The 10,243-nt window shown below is 42.0% G+C and overlaps 1 protein-coding gene across 1 annotated transcript in view; it reads right to left on the bottom strand.

Moving 5' to 3' along the window:
• Nucleotides 1–515: 515 nt before the first annotated feature.
• Nucleotides 516–10,243, bottom strand: part of LOC130369295 (solute carrier family 23 member 2-like) — a 346,990-nt gene continuing 337,262 nt past the window's right edge. The window contains exons 11-12 of the mRNA XM_056574378.1: nt 5,390–5,485; nt 516–968 (exon numbers count right to left, since the gene is read on the bottom strand). Of these exons, the coding sequence (XP_056430353.1) occupies nt 793–968; nt 5,390–5,485 (272 nt within the window). The 3' untranslated portion in view covers nt 516–792. The remainder of the gene's footprint in view (nt 969–5,389; nt 5,486–10,243) is intronic.

The following is a 10,243-nucleotide window of genomic DNA, read 5'->3' as shown; positions in this document are numbered from 1 at the left end:
GGAGCGCCAAAGTGACCCGAGTGCTGTACTCGAGCATCTATGGTATTCCTATAGAAATTAATAGAGCACGTGCCATCTATAGCATGCACTCCTTTAGAGAGACTAGGCTCCATGCAGGAGATCAAGGGGGTTCCAGCATTCGGACCACCTGCAATAAGACACTTATGCCTTATCCTGTGGATAGAGGATAAGTTGTTTTTCACTGGCCAACTACAATGCAACCTGATTGTGTGGGGAAAGTGGTAACGTGGCATGATACTATTAAATGAATAATTGTTCATCTGAGTACAGAGGCATGTTCTGCACCATCCACCTTTGTCTTCAGACCTTGCCAAAAGGAGCAAGGACACACTACTAACTAATATGCCTTACAAACAGTGCCTAAAATGTATTAAACATGGACTGTATAGGACAATAATATTATACATAATTAAATCCATGATACAATACTGGGATATTTCTGCCGCACATACATGAAGGCAGTATTTCTTAAGTAATTTGGCTTTTACTCATCACTATAAACAGGCACAATATTATTCAGATTTATTTGACTTTGTGTCAATCAAATCCCAATTACATAATAATACCTTCATTGCATTAGGAATCAATAGGACAGACACAAACAAGTAGTGTGAAATAAAATGCTAGAAACATACTGCATTTCCTAATGTAAGCAAAAACACGCTTTAACAGAGTTGCAGGACTCCTGATATTTTGCTTGCTTTTGGTACTTTTGGTAAAACTGAAATTCTAAGCATGTAGCTTATGAAACACAGTGTTGCAGGAAGGTAGTTAATTCCTTTTCATTTGAAATGTTGGCAAGAATGGAATGTATCGAGTCCATGAAAGCCTTCTTAGGTATTTTGTGACAAAAGGCAGATCATAACAAGATTGTCCTACACCGCCATTAGTTTTCCCTGCATGTATTTGTTTATGCCAAGCAGAAGTTCCCCTTTCTTCATCTGAACCTAAGCGGAAATAAGAAAACAAGATCTTTCATTTCTTTGCTGGACAAATGATTTATTGCACTATGCTGGTTGCTAGCCAAAACATGCGAAAAGGTTGGAGAGGAAAATCCTGAGATCAGATGCTTGAGCAGTGAGATTATATATTCACAGTCATTCTGGTCATTCAGTATTATTTCGGGTAATAGAGGCTCTGTAGCTGCTGCTTTAGTAACCTATTCTAAAGGCAAACTATAACTTGCTTTCCAAATTTGTCTATTTTCCCAAAAGACAATAACTTGATGACATTCTTTACACATTTACCTTACACAACATTATGTAACTTATTGATCTATCCAAACTTCACACATCATCTAGATCAGGGGTACTCAATTAATTTTAGTAAAGGCCCAATTATCCAGCGCTACCATCAGGTGAAGGTCCAAGCTGAACACTAAGGCCTAGTTCACATTGATCAGCCACACTGTCATCCAAAAGGATGTCTGATTAATAAGTCACTGGGCTAAATGAGCTACTGAATTGTGAAGGATGTAACTGTTTCTGAAAATTGCCCCACACTGTTCCCCTTATATAATTCTGTCAAAGGCTGTTCCCCTGAATATAATACTGGCACACACTGTGCCACTAAATATAATACTGCCAAATACTACCTCCTAAATACAATACTGCCACATACTGTGCACTTTAATATTATACTGTCACAAACAGTGTCCCTAAATATAATGCTGCTACATACTGTATCCTGAATACAATCCTGGTACATGCTATGTCCCCTAAATGTAGTATTGCAAAACAATGTGCCCTGTGCCCATTGATTTAATGAATGATGTCTGTGCCCCCTCAAGCAATTAATACCACTGCCTCTTAATAAACTGTGCCATGGTCCCCAATTAATTGTCATTGCTCCTCTAAATGAACTATGCCACTGCTCCCCTAAATGAACTGTGCCACTGCTCCCCTAAATGAACTGTGCCACTGCTCCCCTAAAGGAACTGTGCCACTGCTCCCCTAAAGGAACTGTGCCACTGCTCCGCTAAAGGAACTGTGCCACTGCTCCTCTAAAGGAACTGTGCCACTGCTCCCCTAAAGGAACTGTGCCACTGCTCCCCTAAAGGAACTGTGCCACTGCTCCCCTAAAGGAACTGTGCCACTGCTCCCCTAAAGGAACTGTGCCACTGCTCCTCTAAAGGAACTGTGCCACTGCTCCCCTAAATGAACTGTGCCACTGCTCCCCTAAATGAACTGTGCCACTGCTCCCCTAAATGAACTGTGCCACTTCTCCCCTAAAGGAACTGTGCCACTGCTCCCCTAAAGGAACTGTGCCACTGCTCCCCTAAAGGAACTGTGCCACTGCTCCTCTAAAGGAACTGTGCCACTGCTCCCCTAAATGAACTGTGCCACTGCTCTCTAATAAGCTGTGCCACTGCTCAGCCTAAATGAATTGTCATTGCTCCCCTAAATGAACTGTGCCACTGCTCCCCTAAATGAACTGTGCCACTGCTCCCCTAAATGAACTGTGCCACTTCTCCCCTAAAGGAACTGTGCCACTGCTCCCCTAAAGGAACTGTGCCACTGCTCCCCTAAAGGAACTGTGCCACTGCTCCCCTAAAGGAACTGTGCCACTGCTCCTCTAAAGGAACTGTGCCACTGCTCCCCTAAATGAACTGTGCCACTGCTCCCCTAAATGAACTGTGCCACTGCTCCCCTAAATGAACTGTGCCACTTCTCCCCTAAAGGAACTGTGCCACTGCTCCCCTAAAGGAACTGTGCCACTGCTCCCCTAAAGGAACTGTGCCACTGCTCCTCTAAAGGAACTGTGCCACTGCTCCCCTAAATGAACTGTGCCACTGCTCTCTAATAAGCTGTGCCACTGCTCAGCCTAAATGAATTGTCATTGCTCCCCTAAATGAACTGTGCCACTGCTCCCCTAAATGAACTGTGCCACTGCTCCCCTAAATGAACTGTGCCACTTCTCCCCTAAAGGAACTGTGCCACTGCTCCCCTAAAGGAACTGTGCCACTGCTCCCTAAATGAACTATGCCATTGCTCCCCTAAATGAACTGTGCCACTGCTCCCCTAAATGAACTGTGCCACTTCTCCCCTAAAGGAACTGTGCCACTGCTCCCCTAAAGGAACTGTGCCACTGCTCCCCTAAAGGAACTGTGCCACTGCTCCCTAAATGAACTGTGCCACTGCTCCTCTAAAGGAACTGTGCCACTGCTCCCCTAAAGGAACTGTGCCACTGCTCCGCTAAAGGAACTGTGCCACTGCTCCTCTAAAGGAACTGTGCCACTGCTCCCCTAAAGGAACTGTGCCACTGCTCCCCTAAATGAACTGTGCCACTGCTCTCTAATAAGGTGTGCCACTGCTCAGCCTAAATGAATTGTCATTGCTCCCCTAAATGAACTGTGCCACTGCTCCCCTAAATGAACTGTGCCACTGCTCCCCTAAATGAACTGTGCCACTGCTCCCCTAAATGAACTGTGCCACTGCTCCCTAATAAGCTGTGCCACTGCTCCCCTAAATAAATTGTCATTGCTCCCCTAAATGAATTGTCATTGCTCACCTAAATGAACTGTGCCACTGCTCCCCTTTAAATAATCTGTCCCCCTATATAGTTTATTCTTTTTCCATTGACCTTACTTGCCCTAAAATATTTATATGATATGAGATAAAATGGTTTGCATCTTTGGCCAGTAAAAGCATCTTGTCCATAGACTAAGTCTAGTATTGTTCCTCCAATAGATGGCAGCAAGCTGCATTACCAGATACAGCCTAAGGACAAAGTGGCACTGTTTGTATTGAAAGCAATATGTTATTTTTTTTTCTTATTTTAGACAACTCCTTGAAAACTGAGAAGCCATAGTTCTCTCCTTCTTTTTATATAATGTAGAAAAGTAACTCATGTATATTTGTAATATTCATTGGTTAAAAAATTTGCATATTTTTGTCCCTGCAGCTATTGTCATATTTTTGTCCCTGCAGCTATACAGAAAGTGTGAGTGGACAAGCAGGGCTCTGTACACTGAGGAAAAGCAGGGCTCTGTACACTGAGGACAAGCAGGGCTCTGTACACTGAGGACAAGCAGGGCTCTGTACACTGAGGACAAGCAGGGCTCTGCGCAGTGAGGACAAGCAGGTCTCTGCACACTGAGGACAAGCAGGGCTCTGTACACTGAGGACAAGCAGGGCTCTGTACACTGAGGACAGGCAGGGCTCTGTACACTGAGGCCAAGCAGGGCTCTGTACACTGAGGCCAAGCAGGGCTCTGTACACTGAGGCCAAGCAGGGCTCTGTACACCGAGGCCAAGCAGGGCTCTGTACACTGAGGCCAAGCAGGGCTCGGCGCAGTGAGGACAAGCAGGGCTCTGTACACTGAGGACAAGCAGGGCTCTGTACACTGAGGACAAGCAGGGCTCTGTACACTTAGGACAAGCAGGGCTCTGTACACTGAGGACAAGCAGGGCTCTGTACACTGAGGACAAGCAGGGCGGGCTCTGTACACTGAGGACAAGCAGGGCTCTGTACACTGAGGACAAGCAGGGCTCTGTACACTGAGGACAAGCAGGGCTCTGTACACCGAGGACAAGCAAGGCTCTGTGTAGTGAAGCTCTGTGACATGCTCCCGGCTCACACAGCAGGCTGGTGTACATGCCAGGAGCTTGCACAGAGCCCTGCTTGTCCTGCCCTCACTTCCTGTATTTGGTCTCTGCACAGGCAATAGCTGCAGGGTCAACATTTTTTCACCCAAAAAATACACACATTTTCTTACCAATGTATATTACAAATATAAAATAATGGTATTGTCTAGATCATATCAAACATTTTTGCTAACAGGTACACCTTAATAATATTGATAAAAAGAGCGAAGCAGCAATAGCAAGTAATGACAATAAGAAAGGGGATACTAAAATAATAATTCACACTGCAGGTCAATTTCTGTGCAGACAACTTCTATGGAATGTGAATGAGATTTGTAAAATACCATTCACTTGCCTGCTAGTATATACTACTGCAAAATTGACACATTTGTTACAGGAATTTTTGTGTTTGAAATGTAGGTCCATTCTGAATGGGGTTGTCTTTGTACCAAGCACAAGGAGTTCCCTGCAGAGGAATTGGGCTGTGAAATACATATCTACAATAAATCTTAAATCTGCCACGTGTGAATTCACCCTTAGGGAGGGAAGATGTATATTTATTGATTCCTGACTTCTCTGTTTTAGCGTCGCACTTTACAGATGTTTGAGGTGTACTTAGGTTTACATCTGAGTATGCAAAGGGGTTTACACATGCAATCACTTCTTAAAATGATATTCTTTTAAGTTTCACCTCTGAAGTACATATGGTTTACATATGTGTCTTATCATTACAATGTTGCAACAGGAAGCAATGAATTCATATACAGTATGCATGTAGTCTACCTGGAATGGTGTTATCAAGAAGACATCCTAAGAATCCTGCAACAAACATTTTAGTCGTAAGAAGCACGGTTATGGTTTGGTCAAGTTCCATTACCCCTGTAAAAACGTAAAGAAGACAAGAAAACATCATTTATTCTAGTTCAGAAACTGATAAATAGTGTCACAACAGATGTCTCTGTATCTGGTAATTTAGTTAAGTTTAAGCCTCCAGACATTAGTTCCACATATGGAACATGTTATGAAGGGTCCCCCTTTGACATTTGTAGTATTACAATGCTGTTAACATTACTAATAATCTAAGCAGGGCTGTATACTCAGGCTTCTTTCTGAAATTCGTAATGCTTAACTTCTGCAATATATCCACAATGTCTGCACCTCCAGTGGTTCAACAGAACCACCCAGGATAGGGTTCGAAGGTAACTTTAATTCTGAAGAACCATGGGTATGGCTATTGCAAACATAATCCAGAAGCTGATACGTACAGTACCTGTATTATACTAGAGATGAGTGAAGTTACAGTAATTCCATTCCTCACTAACCTCTCGGCTCGGCAGTTGCTGACTTTGGCCTGCATAAATGAGTTCAGCTTTCAGGTGTTCCGGTGGGCTGGAGACTCTCTCCTAGGACTGTATCCACCTTTTCCAGCCCACTCGAGCACCTGAAAGCTGAACCAATTTATGCAGGCTAAACTCAGCAACTGCTGAGCCGAGAAGTTTGTGCCGAATCAAATTACTGTACTGTAACTTTGCTCCTCTCTAATTATGACCATAAGGTTTACCTGCCGAATAACATGTCAAATGTAAATGTTCTATAAACTGTGCATGTGGATGGAATATGAATTTGAGTAATAAAATATAAATTGCGCATGATAGCAGTGCTGCCTTCTGTATAATAGCAGTTATGTTTCAGACAAAAGCCAGTAACTTTTTACACAATGAAGCAGTTGTCACAGACTTTGGCTGTCTACCAGTGTCTCTGTGCATTTCCTTCTGTATGTTTGTGGTTTTCTTCTGGATTTATTGCGACAGTTCTCTGCTCCCACCTGCTTTTCTAGGAAGTTATTTTCTTGATTTAAATGGATAGTGTTAAAATGGCTGTCTACACAAGTCAATGATCATCTACACCTTTCTCTAAATCCAGTTGTTAAAGCCTTATTAAAATATAATAATCTGTGTTTCCCACTACGAAAGAAAGAGAGAGCGAGAGAGTTCAAGTCTAAGGCTTGTAAAGGTATTGCCATTTGCTGCTGGCACACCATAATGCTGACAGTGGGGGCAATGTGATGTGAAATAGGCTCCACAGAGAGATATGTGGGGCACCAAGAGAATCTGCATTTGACCTATGAATATTTTTTATGTCTAACCTTCGACATGATGTACTGGAGGCTTGAAGACCAGTGTGAATCTTTGGAGTAGATCCCCTGCAGTGGGTGGGCAACTGACCGTTAGGGTTCTGGGGCTACTAGATTATAGTCATGTAATGGGTATGCCTAGGATTGCCCCTGTGTAGGGCTGAAACTAAAACAAGTTCACATTAATAGTATTGTCAGCCTGTGAAGTTGGCTCTGTAGCATCTCCAGGTCCTATGGGGATGGGAAGGTCGATGTGGCTACCAGAGGCTGGTGAGTAGAACAGTGATCAAACTGTAGTCAGACTGGGCTGCGATAAATGCTAGTTCTATGGGGACAAGTAAAGTGTTTTAGTGGTTGACTGGTTACCCTGAAGGCCTAAAGATTTATCTGACCCGTTGTGATTCAGGGAGCCATTAAGGACTGGCAGAAGCCTTAAAATACAGAGGGATCTGACTGTTTAAGTGTGATGTTGAAAACCGCCATTGATGTGACTGAAGTTGAAATGTTTGTGTGCTCTGTCTATTTGTAAGGGTCCCATTGACTCTTGGCTCTTCCTTATGAATTCCGCCAAAAGTATTGTAAGCAGAATTTAAGTAGTGTGCCCGAGCCAGGTTGTCAGGTATAAAAGGTTGTATGTAGGTTGGATTTCAGAATATCAAGTATACAAGCAACAGCGCCATCTAGAGTGTTTTATAATGACCACCCATGTCATACTTTTTAAAGGAAAATCTTACCATTACGCTTGTTGTACAACTGTAAAGTGAAAACATTTTAAGAAATTAAACTGTTACAATTTGCAATCCATTCTTTAAAGGCAAATTCAATGTACTACTCAAAACTCATGTTACAAGGTAACAAAATAACAATACTGAACCCTAAAGTCAATAGGAGTTAAGCAAATTGTGTATTTTCCCTGCTTTCTGACAACCTTCTGCAGCCACAAACAAGCTAAAGGGGGGCAGGAAACAACATTTCAAGATGGGACTGCTTTAAAATCGACCCTAAAAATTGCACAAAGGTATTTAAAAAAAAAACATATGTGGCATATTATCTGGGCAGAGATTTTTTTTATGGTACTATCTATACATATGCTTAGGCATATAAGGCTCAGTAAGGGGCAGTATCTGACATCGTTAAGGAGGTCCCTATTGATAAAACAATTGCAGAAGCAAAACCTCAATCAGGAATGGATATGTTACAATTCTTTCTACAACATTCAACAAAAATTAACAAAGGATGTTGATCTGAGGACAAAAAAAATGTACCAAAAGAATTTCAAAGAGCTCACAGATGGCAAATGGAAAGACCTTTACAAGAAAACTCCTTAAAGATGAAAGACATGGCAGTAGAGGTTAACAAGGAAAAGGGATGTATGGAAATACTTGGAAAGAATACCACAGTAAAAAGAAAAAAAACTCAGGTGACAGCACAGAACATCCATGATGTGAGTTAAGCAATCATAAAAAAGCATTTTTTGGTTAACAGATCAGTAGCAGAGAAACAGTAGTTGAAGTAATAAACAGGTATTCTAGGTCACGGCCAAATAAAAAGGAAGGTTATAAGATTAGCTTACATATTAGAAGTCATATAACTTTATTACAACCTGGCTCTTCCTTATATGTCACAAAGAAAAAAAAATACAAATGCTCAATAAAACTGTATGGCCATTTATCCATATCACTTAAATAGCTAATGTAAAGTACTATGATATTATATTTTTCCAGGGAGTAGTAGGAATGCGCTGCACTGGCTGGCAAACTGGCAGCTTTTAATGGGAAGTAGTACACACAGACACATTAAATGCCTTTTTTTTTGTCAAATACACAAATTTCAGCTCCATAATTTATATTGGTATAGTGGAGCATAGGCTTTTATTAAAGAATATTGTAGAGTTTTATGTACAGTATATGCCTTTTTCTTATCTCTTTTTGCTGATGTGGCATACATAGGATAAGCTCCATCTTGGTTTACAAAAGCAGAATGATCTGGGTTGTGTAATGCTGCCTACTGTTAGGATTCGGCAGGCTGGATGTGGATCCTCTGTGTCAGCGAGGGATTGGCGTGGACCGTGTCGGTGGACCGGTTCTAGGGTTGCTACTGGTATTCACCAGAGCCCGCCGCAAAGCGGGATGGTCTTGCTGCGGCGGTAGCAACCAGGTCGTATCCACCGGCAACGGCTCAACCTCGCTGACTGCTGAGAAGGCGTGGGACAGAAGGACTAGACAGAGGCAAGGTCAGACGTAGCAGAAGGTCGGGGCAGGCGGCAAGGTTCGAAGTCAATGGAGATAGCAAACACTGTAAACACTTTCTCTAGGCACAAGGGCAAACTTTTTTATTTTTCTTATTTTACACTTCTTAAGTCCCCATAGGGGACTTTTATATGCAATCATTAGATTGCATGTACTGCATAATGCTATGCATTATGCAGTGTGATCGGCGGTCCACTGATATAGCCTGGCTAAACCAGGCTACATAACTGAACCGGCAGGAGGTAGGTAAGGGGACCCTCCTCCACTATTTTAGCTCACGGAACCCCCGCTCCACTGAGCTGCTGGCATCTTTTACTTTCACTTTAAACGCCATAATCAGCATTGATTACGGCGTCTAAAGAGTTAAAATCCATAAGCAGTGAGTGTGAGGCTACTGATCGTAGCCGACACTCACTGCTCTGAAGCGATCGCAGCTTAAGCTTAAGGATCCAGGGCGTACAGGTACGCCCTTGGTACTTAAAGGGGAAATCCGGTAAAAACAGTGGAAACAAATGTTTTCAAATCAACTGGTGCCAGAAAGTTAAACAAATTTGTAAATTACTCCTATTTAAAAATCTTAAACCTTCCAGCACTTACCAGCTGCTGTATTCTACAGAGAAATTTGTCAAGTTCTTTCCCGTCTGACAACAGTGCTCCCTGCTGACACCTCTGTCTGTGTAAGGAGCTGTCCAGATTAGAAGTATATCCCCACAGAAAACCTCTCCTGCTCTGGACAGTTCCTGACACGGACAAAGGTGTCAACAGAGAGCACTGTTGCCAGACTGGAAAGAACTTCACAAATTTCTCTGAAGTATATCTGTAGTATACAGCAGCTGAGGGGTTAAGATTTTTTGATAGAATCCATTTGCAAATCTGTTTAATTTTATGGCACGGGTGGGGAATGGGTTAATACATTTTAAGGTACACACAATTTGTTTGGTTTAGTTTTTTGGACTCCGTTGTTATAATGTTGGTATTCTGAGTGGTAATACTTTTATATTTCTCCATGTACAGAGTTGTATGCTTTTCGCAACATAGGTTAATGTTTTCAATAGTATGGTTGACCATACAACTGTTTTAATGCCTTTTTTGATGTGATGTGCATGTGTTGATTTTTTTAATATATTTATTTACTTTTCTTTTTTGCATTTATAAAAAAATAAAAAATAAAAAGGGAAATGTTTAAAATCTTGGATATTCTTCAACAGTTAAACCCCCCCCCAAAAAAGACATGTCTTTCATTTGCTTTACTTT

This window comes from Hyla sarda, chromosome 4, assembly GCF_029499605.1.
Source record: "Hyla sarda isolate aHylSar1 chromosome 4, aHylSar1.hap1, whole genome shotgun sequence".
NCBI classification, from domain to species: domain Eukaryota; kingdom Metazoa; phylum Chordata; class Amphibia; order Anura; family Hylidae; genus Hyla; species Hyla sarda.
Note: the sequence above shows the minus strand (reverse complement) of the source record. Positions and strands in the feature narration are given on the sequence as shown.